This window comes from Nothobranchius furzeri, chromosome 2 (genome assembly GCF_043380555.1).
Source record: "Nothobranchius furzeri strain GRZ-AD chromosome 2, NfurGRZ-RIMD1, whole genome shotgun sequence".
NCBI lineage: Eukaryota > Metazoa > Chordata > Actinopteri > Cyprinodontiformes > Nothobranchiidae > Nothobranchius > Nothobranchius furzeri.
This window is the reverse complement of record NC_091742.1, coordinates 64688676-64707506: the sequence shown is the minus strand read 5'-3', so window position 1 is coordinate 64707506 and position 18831 is coordinate 64688676. Positions and strand designations below refer to the sequence as shown.

The 18831-nt window shown below is 41.4% G+C and overlaps 1 protein-coding gene across 9 annotated transcripts in view; it reads right to left on the bottom strand.

The window, feature by feature from the left end:
- The window catches only part of LOC107384786 (RAS guanyl-releasing protein 2), a 145702-nt gene that overhangs the window by 61437 nt on the left and 65434 nt on the right, over positions 1-18831 (bottom strand). For 6 of the 9 annotated variants that reach the window (XR_011517328.1, XM_070547439.1, XM_070547436.1 and 3 more), the window contains exons 2-7: positions 16965-17094; positions 16718-16820; positions 16432-16488; positions 10652-10783; positions 10168-10318; positions 3132-3305 (exon numbers count right to left, since the gene is read on the bottom strand). Coding sequence is in view for 8 of the 9 variants with exons in the window: in XM_070547439.1 (XP_070403540.1) it covers positions 3132-3305; positions 10168-10318; positions 10652-10783; positions 16432-16488; positions 16718-16820; positions 16965-17034 (687 nt within the window). In the remaining variant the exon portion in view is untranslated. Of the gene's footprint in view, positions 1-3131; positions 3306-10167; positions 10319-10651; positions 10784-16431; positions 16489-16717; positions 16821-16964; positions 17545-18831 lie in introns of those variants that run through there. The other 3 variants (XM_070547457.1, XM_070547449.1, XM_070547464.1) reach the window with 3 other exon arrangements.

Below are 18831 nucleotides of genomic sequence, written 5' to 3'. Positions count from 1 at the left end.
TCTTCAAATCCTTCCTCTAGGAGGAAAGAACCACCATAAATCTGGCCATGTGGTAAAAACAGCTAGTAGCAGCTAGGGGAGAGGAGATTCTGTGGTGACGTACTGGTAGGGTTGTCACGGTGTGAAAATTTTAGCTTACGGTTATCCATCCATCCAGCCATCCATCCATTGTCTGAACCCACTTTGTCCACGTAGAGTCACGGGGGGGTGGGGTGGGGGGTGGGCGCTGGTGGCTATCTCCAGCGGTCAATGGGCAATCAGTCGGGGTACACCTCACGGTTATTGTGACCAATATTATCACGGTTTTCGGTATTATCGCGGCTTTTTTTTTTAACGTGTTACATTTTCAGACAACTACATAAACCCTGTATATCAGGAAAATATTGTCCTCAGTTTGTGTCTAATTTTTGCCTAAAATTTGTTATTTTGTAATTATGTTGTTTAATTGTTTACATTTTTCTCCTTTGGTCTTTAAAATATCAATATTTGCCCATAACTTCTTATTTTTTGTCTGTTTGAGGTCATCATTTTAAAAATATTAGTTCAGATGATACTCAGTACACAAGTAGCCTTCTAATCAGATACTTTTTTTTACCCTTACTTGAGTAATAAACCCTATATCAGGAAAATATTGTCCTCAGTTTGTGTTCCAGTGAGCTTTGCAGATTTGGGAAAATGTCATCAGGCAGTAATCATTGTTAAATTCATAATGATTCTCGGAGAGAGACCAACTCTTATCTGCCCCTGGGAGACCCGTAATGCATAGCGTCATTTCAACATGGGGGTGTCCGCGACACGGTTTATATGCAGGTAGCGGCGCTGCGGCTGCTTTATATAGTGACTCGTTGCATTCTCCCTCAACCCAAATCTTCGAGTCACGCATTTTAGCTAAAATGCTAACGTTAACTTGCCTTGCATTGACTGTAGGATTGTGGGTGATGGTCACACAGATGTGTCATGAGATTTGAAGCGTTGCTGCCTTTCACAGACACTTTTTCTGCACGTGCTGCAAACAGCATAGCCGTCTTCTATCAACTGTCCCTCGGCATTCTTCAAATATCTAAAAAATGCCCATACTTCCGACTTTGTCTTCTTTGAGGGATAATAAATGTCCTGAGCGCTGCCATCTCCTCCTTTGGTCATTATTTCAGCTTTAGCTTCAAGAAAGTTTTGGTTGTAAACAACAAAGTGTGCATGTGCCGCCGGCAACTTCCGCAGACGATACGGTGGCTGGTAAGGGTCACCGCGCCTACTCCGCAGCCACGGTACTCCACCGAGATAATATTTTTTTTTAAAACAAGACAGTTATTATTATGGTCAACTTTTTTTACCAGGGTTTACCGCTACACTGGTTACCGTGACAACCCTACATACTGGTGTCTGGTTTGTAGTCATGTTAACAGCAAATTTTTTCAAGCTGATAAAGCTCAAAGTACGTGACAGGCATGGTCAAAACACATATCATTACCGTATACGTCGCTCCAGCCATAAAATGTATAATGAAGAAGAAAAAAAAACATATATAAGTCACACTGGACTATAAGTCACATTTTGGGGGGAAATTTTGTTATTTTTCTTACAAAATCTGAGACCAAGCATTTCACATTGCAAGACATGTACCAGTAACAATAACCGAATAAACAACCAGGGCGCAGCAGCGCGCCACGGTCTCCAACAGGTGATGGCGGGGCAGAGGAGCTGAGACCTGGTCCGGAGCCGGCCCGCAGCAGCGTGGTATACATAATTTGATATATAAGTAACTTTGGTATATAAGTCGCAGGACCAGCCGGACTATGAAAAAAAGTACGACTTATAGTCCGGAAAATATGGTAGTTTTCATTTAAATAGAAGTACAACATATGTGCGATCCAGGCGTAAGGCAAAGTGGATTGGGAATAACTCTTTAGCCCCGTTGACTTGCTTTCATTTTTTGTTCTTCAGGAACCCTTGAGCCGACCGAAAAGGGAGGAGACTTATTCTCCCTATTGAGCCTTTTATAACAAAAGTCTGACATTTGAGCCTCATAATTGTTTTGTTTTATTTCATATTTTTTGCAGCAGACCACAGTCTTGTTTCACTTGAAACATTGTCAAATGGAATATTCGATTAATCAGACGATTCAACAGAATATTCAAATGCTAAAATATCCAATAGCTGCAGTCCTATTTTAAACCTTTAACAGAACAGAAAAACAAACAAACAAGAAGACACAAAAACACAACCTGCACCAAACCAAGGTCTGAGAAGGGAAAAGTTTATAAAGACAACACGGTGGTCACACATAACATAAACCAAACGAGCACATATTTTGCTTGATGAATCATAAAATGAGCTCCCATTATGGCATCTAAACGGGTTTATGAATGGCACTCTACCACAGTTTGAAAGCTCCAGATCTCCACGGAGCTAAAGCCTTAGCTAACATATCTTGTTAACCATGCAGTTTCTAAAAAGTAGACCATGAAAATGCAACTATCATACACAGTAGCGAGGTGTCTACTCTTCTATGTCTATGCCATTGAGGACGGACATCTGTAATGAGCAAATCTACACAAATTTGAATAAAAGAAAATGTTCTTTTCGAAGTTACACTGACAAAAATGTCTGAAGATATTTCAGAATCAGCTTTATTGTCAAGCACATGAGTTAGACTCACGTTACCAGGAATTTGCTTTGGTGGTTGTTATTGTGTTTTAATTATATGCACTGGTGTTTGTCAGTGTGTTTAAGTACTTGTAAGAACTACTTTTGGTTTTTAGAGACTGAAACAAATTTGTTATGCTGGTGCTACAACTTTTTGTTCTGTGCTACAAAACCTACGACCTTCATAGCACCAGTGCTATTAGCTAAACATGTTAACATACAGCCCTGTGCATGCTTGCTTAGTATAAGGACTGCTGTAAAGACTCTGACACTAGTCAGTGACTCGATGCAACCTGCTAGGTTCCTCATATGGGAAACCTTTTACTGATTGGCTTAAAGAACTGAACTGTATTAGAATGTTTACTGTGTGAAGCGCCTTGAGACGACTCTTGTTGTGATTTGGCGCTATAGAATTAAACTGAATTGAATCATCTTAAGTCATTTTGTCCACATGATTCTTAACACAGAATTTAACAAAACACACAAACCTGTGCCACTCTGATGAAATGGGAGATGACAGCAGCTCTCTGCGGCGCAGTGGGCTTGCTGAGCACCATAAGCTGGATCCACTGAGAAACACTGTTGAAGAGGGTGATAAAGCGCTCCAGGATGGGGTTTTCCACTGTGCAGCCATGCATCACAAAGCTGTGGTAGTCCTGAAACTAAGGAAATGTGGAGTCATGCAAAACAGAATGTATCAAAATTTTATTACAGTATACTTACAGTTTTATTGGTTAAAAATGAAAATATCTCAGGTGACTTTTTAATATGAAAATATATGGTACACTAAGATATAATTGTGCTGTACAGCAGTGTTTCCCAACCATTTTTGACCCGTGGACCTCTTGAGCTGTTCTCTCGTATCACAAGAATCCCCATAGTCAAATGTGTTTACATTTCCCCAAAAGTAGAACGTACAACTGATTATTAAATGAAAATCATTTCATTCAATCTCCTTAACGCTGAACCCCGTCTCAATTCCTGTCAGGCTCAGGTGATTTTTTTAACTTTAATAATCCTCCAGCAAGGTTCAGAAAAAAAGACTCCATGTGGAAACTTTCTGGAACTCTGCATCTGGATCTGTACCACAGCTGATGTAAATGTTTTGATTGGACTCAATGATTTCTGATCCATGTGAAACAGTCTGGCCATTATGGACCCATCGTCCATTCAGGAATGGCAAACAAAAGTTGAAACAGCAATAACTAAACTCAAAACCAACATGCAGCAAACGTTAACTTTGTTGGGAGATTCTTCCTCTGTTACTACATCTAGGCCTACAACTTCTGCTACAACCTCTCAACGTTACAACTCACCCACCCCGGAGCCACGCCTGACCCCTCCTGAGCTTTAGGGGTGAGCAAAGCTAGTGCAGATCATTTATCACCCAATGTGACATACATTTTGAATTGCAAACCTCATGTTTCCTCACTGTACGTGCTGAAGGTGATTTCCTTATTGTCTGACAGATCCAAGAAATAGGGGGCAGCAGAATGGCAGAGGGATCACAGATCTGTTACTGTTTCAAGGACTTGGCTGCAAAACTCATCAGTTTTTGATCCAATTCTACCTGGGAGGGAGGTGGCCCGAGGCCTGTTTTATTTGAAGCAAGGCAAGAAGCATGTTGCAGAGTAGGTAATTGATTGTCAAACTTTGTCTTTTGACAGTAACTGGAATGACGAAGCTCTCTGTGACGCTTTCTATTAAGGATTAACTGATGAAACTAAGGACAAACTAGCTACTTCTGATGCACCCAAGGACCTAGCTGAATTGGACCTTCTAGCCACCAGGATTGATTTAAGGCCTGGGCTGGTGTGGTTACACGTCGTCTGGGGTTGTGAGGCCGGTTGGATGTACTGCCATATTCTCTGAAACACCTTTGGAGACGGCTTATGGTGGAGAAACAAACATTCAATGCACGAGCAACAGATCTGGTTGACATTCCTGCTGTCAGCATGCCAATTGCACTCTCCCTCAACGCTTGTGGCATCTGTGGCATTTTGCTGTGAGACAAAGCTGCACATTCCAGGGTGGCCTTTTATTGTGGGCAGTATAAGGTACACCTGTGCACTACTCATGATGTCGGATCAGCATCTTGATGTGGCACACCTGTGAGGTGGGATGGATTATCTCAGCAAAGCAGAAGTGCTCACTATCACGCATTTAGACTGATTTGTGAACAATGTTTGAGAGAAATGGTAATATTGTGTATCTGGAATGAATTTTAGATCTTTAAGTCCATCTCATGAAAAATCTGAGCAGAAACAACGGTGTTACGTTTATATTTTTGTTGAGTGTAATTTGTGGATGAGGAACACACATGGATGACTGAAACCTTCAGTACTGCTGTTCCTTCGTTCTACCACTAGATGCTGTTCCTACGGATGGTCAGAGCTGTTCTTATATTTAGGAACATGTTTACACACAACTGCAACTTGGTCAATACCACACAATGCGTAAATTTGTGCCTACTCATGAAATACGCACAGATCTGTGCATAAGTAAGGTTGATAAATGAGTCCCCAGGTGAGAACAAGACTTCTCTTAAAGCGTGATTTATCTAGTAAACATCGGCATGATCTTTTGGCTTCTTGTCCTTCGTTTGGCAACCTGAGCGCCACTTTAGCATTCCCGCCAGGCCGCGATGCGGCGCAGTTTCTCAAACAACAAACTGAACAAAGTACAATTTAACAGTTTATAAGAATGGGCAAAGTGTCTCTTTTTGGAAGTCAATGCAGGGTCACCCTAATCATGACACATAAATTACAACTAAGTATCACTTTTGCAGCCAGTGGATGGTTTGGGTTTGGACCGGTTGATGTTGAGCTGATGACCGGTTGCTAAGCAATTGGATGAAAGAAAGCTGTCTGTGATTGGCTGGCGGAGAGGCTTTGGTTTGTAAGTTGCGAGTTGAGCAAAAGCAGGGAGAGATCTGCACGTGCGGAGACAGAGTTGAGCGAGCAGATTGTTTGGGCAAATTAAATTATTGTAAATACAACAACTGATATGATAATAAATTATATATAAAAAAAACCTCTCTGCCTTTTTCTCTGTCTGTCAGTAAACATACAGACTTAGGCAAGTAGGATGTCTTCCTCGTATTACAGAATAGAATAGAATATCCTTTATTGTCACTGTACACACTCGTACAACAAAATTTGGAAGCCACTCCCGGGTGCAAGTTGAAAGTTGAAAGAGATACATAACACTTAACAGCTGAAACAAGTGGTTCCCAGGATGGAACTTGTCCTTAATGATGTTGGAAGCCCTGCTGAGATAACGGGGGTATGCTAAGTCCTCCAGGCTGGGCAGCGAGCAGCCATTGATCCTCTGGACTGAATGTATAACCCTCTGAAGCACTCTCCTATCTGCAGCAGTGCACCCTGCATACCAAATAGTTATCCCGTATGCTAGGATGCTCTCAATAGTGGCTCTGTAGAATGTCACCAGCAGTCTCTCCTCCAGGTTGTTCCTCCTGAGCACCCTCAGAAAGTGGAGACGCTGCTGAGCCTTTTTTGATACTGCCATGGTATTAGCAGAGCAGGAGAGGTCATCAGAGACCACGACACCCAGAAACCTCATGGAGTGAATCTATATACACACCAAAAATAATACTAAGGACTGCAAGGCTATGAGCAAAAAATAAGCCAGAGGTAAAGGTTTATGCATTAAACAAGAAACGTCATAATTGATAATAAGGGCTTCTGTAAAATCTGATCTCCAGTCCACATCCAATCAGAATTATCATCTCTTCTGTTTCATGATGTGGAGCAGTTGGATGTTTATGGCATAAACGTTATACTCACAAAGTTGTTGTTTTTTCCAACCTCATGCCCACTTTCATGTGAAGCACACTCCTCTTTTGACATTTTATTTCTTGTATTTGCTCACAGTCTGTATTTCCATTTGTCTCTCGTCCTCCATGATCTACTTGGCTGCCCGAGCATGGAACCGCTGTATAGTCAGCTGCTGCTGCAGCTGTCACATTGCGGGAATCTGCGTGGTGTTGGAAAACTCTTCACTTTTATTCTCTCCTCTACCTGAGCTGATGGTCATGCACAGCGCACCTAGCAACAGTGATTTTGCACAAAATGTGGTCCTTAATGAAGCGCGTGCCAGACTGGATGACTGGTGTTTGAGGACAAACATTTTTTTCAGAAATCTCGGAGATTATCCACTAATGAACACACGAAAAATTTACCGGTAGCTACGCAATGTACCCTAGTCTTTTTTTTTCTGCTAAAAACACTGAAAACATTACAGCAGAGAGATTCAAGAGGCATTCCCTGACTTTTCCAAGGTTCCCACAGAGTAACATGACCTCAACAAGGTATTTAATAAACACAGATCCCCCCCCCCCCCACACACACACACACACACACACAGCAGCACTCCTCCATGCCCTCACATCATCAAAGTTCAGTTTTGTCTGGAATGAGCCAGCTGACCAGGCTTTTTCACACCTAAAGGACCTGTTTGTCTCTTTACTCATTCTCCGCTTCTCTGAAACTTCTCGTCTGTTCATTGTTGAAGTGGATCGTTCTGACTCAGGTGTAGGTGCCATACTCAGCCAAAGATACTCGGATGGTTTGATTCACCCTTGTGCTTTATTTTCCAGAGGCGTGTGTGCCGCTGAACGTAACTGTGATGTAAGGGATCGGGAACTATTGGCAGTCAAGCAGGCACTAGAGGAATGGAGGGATTATTTGGATGGTGCTAAGAACCCATTCCTTGTTTGAAATGACGACAAGAATCTCCAGTACCTCACGAATGCCAAGAGACTAAACCCCAGGCAAGCCAGGTGGGCTTTGTTATTTTCAAGATTTAATTTCACCTTGTCCTACAGACCAGGAACCAAGAACATCAAGCCGAATGCCCTCTCCCGGCATTACAAGAACACGGCGGAGGATCAGACCACTGAAAACGGAGACCACATCCTAACTGACGGTGTTAGGATGGCTGTCACTCACCTTGATATTGAAGAGTGGATAAGGGCAACCCATCAACAGCATCCAGTCACCTCTGAGTGCCCTAAGGGCCTCCTCTTTGTCTTGGACCACCTGGTTTCCGAGGTACTGTCTTTGTGTCACTCCTCCCACCTTTGTTGTCATCCAGGAATCAGTAAAACCTTATCAGTGGTTTGGGGTCATTTCTGGTGGGGGACCTTGTCCCGGGACTTCAAGGAGTTCGTCTCAGCATGCAGGATCTGTTGTCAGGGTAAGTCCTCCCATCGACCCTCCACTGGTTACCTCTGTTCATTGCCTATCCCAGATCGTCCTTGGTCACACATATCCATGGACTTCATCGCAGGTCTGCCTGTTTCTAACACTTATACTGTACTCCTAACCATTGTTGACTGTTTTTTCCAAGATGACCCATTTGGTCCCTCTAGTCAAGTTGCTGTCATCCAAAGATCTTGGAGAGGTCCTGGCTCGAGAGGTTTTCCATCTGCATGGACTCCCAACTGATAATAGGGTCAGACAGAGTCCCTCAATTTGAGTCATGTTTCTGGAAGGAACACATCACATCCCCTTGACTGCCACTGGCTTGTCTTCATTTAATGCTGTCTATGGTTACCAGCCCCGTGTTTGCACTCCAAGAGCTTTCTACCAAGGTCTCATTTGCCCATACAGCAGCCCTCAGGTTTCACCCGGTATGGTATCTTGCCCGTCAGACACTACTAAAAGCCTCTGCTGTCTATTCTAGGTCTGCTAACAGGAAGAGGACCCCTGCGCCTGTGTACCAAGCAGGATAGAGGGTGTGATTGTCCACAAAGGACCTTCCTCTGTGGGTCAAGAATCGTAAACTGGCTCCCCGTTTCATTGACCCCTTTCCTGTCTCCAAGGTGGAAAATCTTTTTACGGCCTGCCTCCGTCTCCTCAGCACCCTGCGGGTCTGTCCCACCTTCCATGGGTCTTGTGTCAAGCCTGTATCTACGTCCCAACCGGTGCCCTCCTCCAGGCCCCCTCTGCCTGCCCGATTTGTTGCTGGTGGTCCCGTCTACACTGTGCAACGCACTCTTCAGTCCCAGTGCTGGGGCCGGGTGTTGCACTACCTCGTGGACTGGGAGGGTTATGGCCCCTGCCCGCCACGACCTGGATAAGTCACTCCTCTGGGAGTTCTATTGTGCTCATTCTGACCAGCCGGATGGTCCGTCGGGTGCCAAACCTTGAGGAGGGGTTACTGTTAAGATTCATGTTCCTCATATCCTGCCTGCCATGTTGTCTGCCATTCCTGCTCTAATCAGCATCATTTAGTTCACCTGAGCTCTGTCTGATTACCTCATGGTTCACACCTGTTCATTCCCTTATTTAAATCCTCAGTGATCTTTGCTTCTCTGCCAGATTGTTTGTAGCCTTTTGTCTCAGCATACCAGCAGTTCATTGTTCTGATCTACCAAACTCTGTACCACATTCATGTTCCCGGGTTGTCTCTACCTGGCCCTTAAAGAGCAAGTCACCCCCAAATCAACTTTTTTTCCCTGATAAACTAAATAAACAAGTGTCTAATCATGCTGCAGACACGTGTAGTCAATAGTTTTGCACTTTAGTGCATTTTAGTTAAAATTTTAATTTTCTGCCTAAAACTGTCAGTGTTGTGCCGTTGTCAGGTAAAAACTCTGCACTGTATTTGAATTTAAATCTGCCATCGCTATTGGCTAAGAGGTATGCTATGATGTAAACTGGTACATTATGATGTCACAATGCTGTGGTGAGCCTGTGTGTGTGTGTGTATTTGTTAGCGGCTCCGCCCTCTCGGTATGCCAGGCAACAGCATTTGTTGCATTTTTTAAACATGAAGTGAGAGTGGAGTTAGACTCTGGTAGGGGGTGTCTTGCTCTTTAACGAATTTGACTGCTTCTCTTACCTCTGAACTCCAACCCTGCTCTGAACCATGGTGTCTGATTATTGTCTCCACTTTCTGTTAAGTGTGCCTGTCTCTGCCTCTCTGTTGATGACCTCTGCCTGTTTTTGAACCCTGCTTATGAAATGGGTTTTATTTGCTATGGCTAAACATTTGTCTGTCATAGGAGAGGAGCTATTTTCACAGACAGGAGGCAGAGTTTTCTGTCAGAGGAACATTCTGGGAACATTCCAACCCGGCCAGCACCCACCACTGCCCTTGTCCCTCAAACAGTGCTTATCTGCAGAAACCCAGCTCTTACTCAAATCCTCAATTTGTTAATAAATTATCTTTTTTTACATTTAACTCCTGTGTGTGTGGCTGAATTCCGGGTCTCCAGAAAACTCATTACAGACACAGCTTGTATGCGTACCCCTGGTTGAAAATCACTGTTGTACAGTATGACATAATATGGTACAGTGCTAAACAGAATGGTACCATTTGGTACATTCAGGCCCACAATTATAATATGCATACAGACTTCAGATAGCAACTATAATAGACTAAATTATCTAAAAACAGAACATGCCACTTAATAATGATGCCTGTTGCTTAGTAACAGCAATATTATATGGAATCACCTAAAATTTCAACAGTACACTGGATGTAGCTGAGACTAACCAGAATCTTGCAGAAGGATTTGTACTCCAAGTAGGTCAAGTGTTCAGCCAGCTCACATGAGTCAAGGTGGTCAAACAGCAGGGACATTTTCCTTTTCTTGGACACAGACGGGACGCGCTGAGTCACCTGCCGTTTCCATTCATATGATGGCCTTAGAGGGATTACAACACCACAGCTTTGAAGTCAGTGAATACGTTGCTCCAATGAGGCCATTCAAAAAATTACAGCTGTTACCTTTTAATACAGAATTTAGTTGATGTGTGGAAAAACTCTGAACTACAAACTTATCTTTTATTGAATAAGGAAGCTGAGGAGATGCAGAAAAAAATGTGAACAAATGATAAGTTACTGATCCTTCCCTGCACAACTCAGCAATCAACAGCCAATAAAACAACATGATGTCAAGTCAAATAGACATTCAGTCATGTTACAGCATGCAGCATTTATGTTACAGCATGCAACATTTAGCAGAAATGTCACTCACACACTGTCCAGATCAATGAGCTGGCTCTGGTGCTCATCGCCCTCTGTGGTCAGAAAGTCTTTAAAGTCTTTGATCTGATCTGCTAGCTCGGGGTTCAGATTGAACTCTGCGGGAAACTCAGAAATCCAGTACCTGTAAAAATGAGGCAAACGTGTGTACAGTATATGAACTACTGCCATTTCATCAGATTTCAACCAATTTCTGGGTTTTACGCAGTTTATATGAAAAGTAGAAAGTATTTTCAATTTCTATTTCAACTCTTGAATTTCTTATTTATGGTGATAAATAGAAGATAGTTGTTTGAACTCACATTCAAACCTGTTGAACCCTGTTTCTCTTTATTCTACTTCCAAATGTTTTTTAAACCTTTTCAACTACTTCAAAATTTCTGCGGCTTCAACAAATTTGGCATCAAAATAATCAGCTTGTTAAGCTTTTTCTGGGCTTTACTTTTGGCATCAATATCTTTAATATTTTTGAGTAATTCAACATTTTCTGTGATTTTTTCCCCCATCAAAATGAATGGGATTGGTAATTTTCCCACAAAATCCTGTCACTTTTTGACCTAAAATTCTATAGGGTTAACTTTAATTTAGACACTTCATTCAAACGTTAACACACTCACAAGATTTTTGGCTAAAATCTGAGAAAAAATCTTCTTGATATCTTTTACGGTTTTTCTAAATCACAGGAAGAAGTTTTTAGAACACATCTCTCACCATCTGTTTAAATGTAAATCAATTAACTGAACTTTAAGCTGATTATGATTTAGACCTATTTTTCTCCAGTTTTCATTATTCTAGAAGAGAAACAGACCTGTTGAACACAAAGTATGGCAGTTATCATATTTCATGCGCAGTTAAGGCACATATTTGTTTATCCTATGTACTCTACTTTAAGATAACCTCAATGATCGAGAGCCAACAGATGTAAAGTTCAACAGTGTGATACATGCAGCAAGATTTATTATAGGTTTACATTTAACATTTTGCAGATTTTTTTCTAATAAATGAAATATAAAAAACAATTTTAAAAAAAGGACAGAATGTTTATTATAGAGCTAAGTTCACATTTTCTTTACAAAACTCCCTAAAACAGCTTTCTGTTGGTGGCAGGGCAGTCTTAGGCAGGGGTGTCAAACTCAAATTCCCACTGGGCCAAAATGAAAAACTCAATATTCTTTAGAAAAAGTGACAGCAAATGTGTAAATTTTCATTTATTTACAGATATGCATGGTTGAGCCTTTTCATTTGGAAATTAACTTAGTTTTGAATAAACACTGAATCTGGTATGACCAAATTACACAAGAGCAAATCGTTTTAAAATAAAGCTCACATCAGTGGTATTCGTTACTTAATAGATCTTATTTTTAAAAATACTTTTATTTCTTAAATTGTACATATATACAGTATTGTTTATATTTTGAATATTTTAAGTATTTCTGTTTTCTTGTTGTCTACTCTTTATTCTTACTTTTTACTGTCCTTTATTTGCTCCTGTAATGTTATTGCTGATATGACACCAAGCTTTCCCCACTGAGAGACAATAAAGGAATGTTCTTTTCTATTCATCTATCTGTAGTGATTCCTACAGTGCCCGTCTGGTGAGGGAAAAAATAACTAGTGGCCATGAATTAACAACTCGTTCCCACGCATTTTGTACCTCGAAGCCACAAGTTATTTTTTCCCCTCAGTGTCACCAGACGGGCACCGTAGATTCCAGTTCCTGTTTTAAAGTGGGTTAAATATTTTTCACAAGCCAACAACAAAAAGTAAGAAAAACAGTAATTATCTAAAATGAAAATGCTATTTCTCACCTATTAACTTTCGTGCTTTGGAGTACAAAAAGTTCATGAAAACCAAAATAATTCAAGCTCAGTTTGCTCCACTCTGAATCTGATTTACTGTGATGGTCACCTGTTCCAGCCAGATAACTGCATCTCTGGGGTTAGGCTCTGAGCTGAGGAAGGACTTCACCAGTGAGACGCCTGTGTTGTTCTGTTCATCTTCAACAGGTGCTCACAAAGGTACATGCTGCTAAACATGGAGAACATCTAAGCAGCTTGACCTTGTAGTTGGTCAGTGTGTCAGGAAAGAAAGATAAAAAGTGCAGCAGCCAGATTCATACTGACTCGAGCGTGTCACTACACTGGAAATCATCTCGGTCTGGAAGTTTGTTGGTGTGCTTTCTGTGTTAACAGCAAACAGATTACTGAGCGGTCAAAATCTGTTTCTGGGCTTCAAAGTCGGTAAATTGCTGAGCAGGGGCGGCGTTAGGCCCGGCTACTTGGGCTGAAGCCCCGGATGTTTTATGAAAAGCCCCGAATCTAAATCGCGGAAGTAACATGCAGTACCAAAGTCCAACAGAGAGGGAGCAGCTGGCAGTAGTTTGTATACAGCCTGCCTGAGCCTCCACTACTGAAGAAGAAGCCCTTCAGCAGCTGGCTTCTTCTACAGTCTCTGCCTGAAACGCATGAGTAAAGATGGACATAAGGACATTTTTTAGACAAAAAGTACAACGACAGAACCCCAGCTTTGATGAGACTGGTGTTGACTCAGGTTTGTGAGTCTTATTTGAAAATATTTGTTGTGCTGCTGGTTTGCCTAAAGTTAGCTTACTATCAGGTAAAGTTGTTGGAGAAAGAAAGGGAATATTTACTATCATCTCACACTAAACACTAACAGGAACAATACTCTGCCCTGAATATGCTTAATATGTAGCTTCAGATTAAAAATTATGTGGTACAAGACAAATATATATGATGTTGACTAGTACATGTCAAATGTGTGTGTGTGTGTGTATGTGTGTGTGTGTGTGTGTGTATGTGTATGTGTGTGTGTGTGTGTGTCTGTGTGTGTGTGTGTGTGTTAAGCCCCGGATCTTCTTCAGTCCTAAATCCGCCCCTGTTGCTGAGTAAACTCGGTGCTCATTAAGAGGAGTGACTTCAGTTTGTGCGTGACTGAGGAGGTAACGCTGCAGATGCTGAGTAGTGCTAATGAATGTAAACAGATAGGAGGGGGCGCTTCAATAGATGCGCTAATGCGGCAAAGCACTATGGGATTTGTAGACTTTACGGCAAAATCAGCCGACGGGCTACTATTAATATATATTTGATATTTGATCTCGCGGGCCAAATAAAAATAGACCGCAGGCCAAATTTGGCCCAAGGGCCTGAGTTTGCCACCTGTGGTCTAAGGATTTGCTACTAAATTAAACAGCCAATCATAGGAGAACCCTTCTAGCCAGTCTGAGGCGAGAAAGGCGGGACCTTCCTTGGACATCATACGATTCCAAATGATGCTGCCGACGCCGGTTTTCTGACTATCCTTGCTAATCATCGTTATGTGCTACTTTGGGGAAATGCGCAGACTGATTACTGCGTCACAGGCTGTTTACCTGAAGAGACGCACTCCCTCTGGAAGTTGTTATATTACTGCTTGTTGTGAGTTTACCTGACAGTTAGCTTGTAAATGGCTTGTAACATTTCATTATTATACTGTAAACAAGAAATTTCTCCCATTGTTTACTGTCATTCACGGAATCATGACAAACATTGTCATTTTCATAAATAAATCATGAGAAAAGCTGTATATTTTTGCTAATAATTATATAACAGTTCTGTATTTTTGATACCATTTAAAACAAACATGCTTACTAAACATGTTACTATATACTGTAAACAAGAGCAAAACTGTCGTAACACGCTGTGGTAAGAATATTTGACGAGGAAGCACGGACAGTCACAACACCGGTGGTACGTCTGCTGTAGCTCTAGAAACAATAACAAAACAAGGAAAAAGTTTAAAACATGTGTGAGCTCCATTTCTGCAGCTTCTTTTTAGTGTGGTGGCAGTTGCTAGGTGACAAGTGGACATCCAACAAAGTAGGGGCGGGACTATGGCCTAATCCCAATACTCGCACTTGCACCCTTGCGCCCTTCAATTATGCATTCCTGGGCAGGGGTGCGAGTGCGTAGGGTGTCCCCATTCTCAAGTGTGGAAGTTGACCACGCCCCCATTGCACTTCACCCAAGTCCGCAGCGATGCAGACCCCGGGCAGGGGTATTACCCACAAGTCATTGCTGCAGGAGAAAAGGCTCAAGTTCCTTTTCTGAATATATGAAAATTTTAGGACGATTAGTTGATGCTCAAAAACTTTTAGACAAAGCAGCAAGAAATGTAAATTGATTTCAAATAACTGTTAGGCTGTTTGTTTAAAAGTTGTTAATTAGGGTTTTTGAAAAAATTATCACAGTGACCAGCATCCCGACATGCGTTGCATAGTTTGGTTGTCCCCAGAGCTAGGCTTAAGAGAAGAGGTTGTAGAGCATTTTCTGTAGTAGCTCCAACTTTGTGGAATCTTCTGCCCGTCTACATTAGGACAGCTTCATCACTTGTGGTTTTTAAAAAATAACTGAAAACACATTTTTACTCTATTGCTTTTAATACTCAGAGCGTTTTAGTCTTGGTTTTATGACTTTTTGTCTGGTTTTAGTCATGCACGCTTTTGCTTTTTTGCCCAGTCAATTTTATCTACTAACAGTTAGCTGCAGTGTTGCCAACTGTTTTTGACTGAAAGTAGCTGAAGTTCCCCCCAAAAGTCACTAGATGTCGCCAGATGACGTCACGTGCTTATTTACATATTGATGACGTCATCACGCCACATTAGCGTTCGTTTTCCCTATGGCATCTAATATATATATATATATATATATATATATATATATATATATATATATATATATAATAGGACTAAAAGGGAGGAAAATAAATACTATGTTATATGTTAAAGTTATTAATTAGTATGATTAAAATGGCCCAAATTGCTTTGATATGTACAATAAATTCCAAAACTACCAATAAAGTGGCATTAAAACAGATATGGTGTGGTGATCCAAACAGTTCTGTTGTAGGATATAACTCAGACCTCCTGCTCTCCTCATTCTCACAGACATTTTCCTAAAAAGCTGTTTTTTTACACCTCGTAGTTTCTCAACTTCTCTGTTGTGTATTCTCTCCATCGTGATAATAACGGCGCTCCGAGCAAAAGGGAGCGGGTGTCTCATAGTATAACCATCCCTGTGTCACTGAAGGAAATTCAGATGAGCCACAGAGCTGCGTGTGTAAACGGGACGGTAGTTGAAACTCCCGATGACTTTATTTGCCAAATGCAGGAAAAACCAAAGTGTCTGACGGCTGCAGAACCAGAGATGGCAGGTTGATGCCCGCGCCGTCTCTAGTAGAAGCGTGAGCCTGCAGCAATATGAAAGCAGCAGACGTAAATCGGCGGTCTCCAGCTCTGCAGCTTCAGCGAATCAGACCGGCCGAAAACGGTTTATGATTGGTGAGTCCTCGTGCACATGCGCAGATTATCGTTCTCTTTCCTTACTCCCGGAAGAACAGTTCAGAGTGCAAACGGTTTCTTTGTTGCTAATCTGTGTGGAATATCTACATGAAAATTCTACAGAAAGTAGCAACGGGTCCTGAGAAATGTCGCTAAGTTTGTCGCTAGGCGCTTTTTGGAAAAAAAGTCGTTGAGGGGGGTCCAAAAGCCGTTAGAAACAGTGACAAAGTCGCCGAGTTGGCAACACTGGTTAGCTGTTTATAATCCATTACTGTTTCGGATTTTATGACCTTTTTATTTTATTTTATTGTTGTAATTTTAAATTAACTTAGATTTTAACATGTTCAGCACTTTGGAGGCAAAATACAAAATTCAATAAAACATGTAGTGAATAGGAAATAGAACAGAAAATAGATTTGGACCAGACAGATCATTACTTGACAAGGTGGCATATTCTTGTTCGACGCTCAGCAGAACAGCTCTCCTCCTGAGATCTTGATCCCAAGTTAAGCCATAAACTAATTTTCAAAAAGCTGATTTGTTTCTAACTTTTATCCAGAAATCTCCTCTACAGTCTCTTCTACATTCAAAAGATTTCTCATTACAACAGGGGTGGAAAGAATGTTCCTCAAGTTCATTAGAAAAAAATAATAAAATAACAATAGGCTTTAAAATCAAATGGCTCTGTTCTGTATGTTTCAAAGCACACATAAAAAAGGATACATGAGCACCAGCTTCTTAGCCATGTCTGTAGATGGGATGTACCAGGGGTGCATCATGAGAAACATCCGAACGAGGGAAGCATCGTTCAAAGTGCCATTTTGACCTTTAAAAACAAAATTATAATGCTTTCAGACTAACTAGGCTTAATATATTAATTCCAAATACACTGTAAAAACATTTTTGACTTTTCAGACAGTGCAAAGGGATTCACGTCATGAAAGTTATATTTTCTATGACTTTAACAAACCAAAGGCTTGGATGCACCCCTCCAGCAGCTCATCTACCGTGGCCGATTGCTCAGATGAAATGGACTCCATCTCCCCCTCCTCTGTCGTTCACCCGTTTCTTATGGCGTGGTTTGACCTCTGTGACACTCACTAAAACACACAAAATAGTTCAAAAAGGTCAAAATGGGAACATATAGGGAACATATAAAAAAACTTCTTCAGGCATGTGTTACATGTCGAGATACAACATCAAAGTTGAAATTCTTTTCAACAGACTCAGTGGTAGAGTCATATTGCTTTTGCCCAATCCAAGGCAAGATGTCTGAATTATCAAACATAAGACTCAAAATCCTGACATCTGAAGCTGACTTGTAATTCCTGCACCTGAACCCCCCACCCCGTATGACTTGGAAGACATTAATTCCTACTACAGACTACTGCAAACATATTGATTAAACAAGTGAACCACTACTTTAAAGGTGCATGAAGTCAAATAAGTTTGCTCTGAGCAACTGTCAGCATTATGGCTCAGTGCCAGAAGATTCATACACAGTTGATAAGTTGATACATTTACTGCTCAAAAAATGAAAGAAAACACAAAAATGGTGGTTTCTAAAATATCTAAAACAAGGATGGGAGGCAGATATTTAAACTAACAGGCTCCTTTTCTATGGAACCAGCTCCCAGCTTTAGACTGTGAGGCAGACACCTTATCTACTTTTAAGATAAGCTTAAAGAGCCTATTGCAGGTTGCCTCCTTTAAACAAATGTTTAGAAACATAATAGGAACTTGTTCTAAATAAAAATGCACATGTACATACATTATTTAGGCTTTTGGGGTCGTTTTTGTGAGAAAAAAGTTTTTTTCTATCAAACCAGAAATGACGTAGGTATTACGTCCCCGGCTCTCCAGGAGAGATGAGGATAGAGGAGTAATAAAATTGGTGTGTGGGTGAAATCAAGACTCAAGACAACTTTATTAGTCCCTGAGGGGCAATTCGAGACAGCATTGTGATGCAGCCGGCACTAAAATCTCTAAATTCTAAAAACACATCCAATTTACACATTTGTAAAACCCATAAAACCTATATACACATTCATGTCATAAACTCACATGTGAATGACCAACAATGAGTAAACCTTTGGCTCACACACACACACACACACACACACACACACACACACACACACACACACACACACACACATACAAGTAATGCACACTCCCCCTATCTGCACTGAGAATTAAGAAGAAGCACAGCTCTGGGAACAAAGGAACTTCTCCTCCTCTGTGTTTTACAGCATGGGCATCGAAGTCGGCGTTTGGAGGGCAGCCACTCGAAAACAGTATGAAGAGGGAGTGATGGGTCTTTAATGATTTTCTGTGCTAAACTTCCTGTATGCTGGTCACATTGAGAAGTTAAGCTTCACAGTGGTAGTCCAATGATCCGAGAGCACACCTTGACGGTGCTTTGTAGACAGTTTCTATACTGCAGGCTGACAGAATAAAACCAACAGGGGATAGAAAATGTGATAACACTCTCTATAAAAGAATAATAGAAAGTCAGTAAAATGTCCTTCCTGACTCCAAATGAATTCAACTTCCTCAGGATGTAGAGTCGTTGCTGGCACTTTCTGAGGATGTCCTCGGTGTTGGAAGCGAATTTCAGGAGGTGATCAATGGTGGTCCCTAGATATTTATACTCTTCAACCAGCTCCACTGGCTGTCCATGAATGATAGTGGAGGCAGCGGTAACCAGCGCTCTCTGTTTGTTAGAGAAGGACACCACCATCTCCTTAGTTTTGGTCACATTCAGCTCCAGGCATGCAGTGTCACACCAATCCACAAACTCCTGCAGGACCTGCCCGTGGTAAACAGTAGGGCCT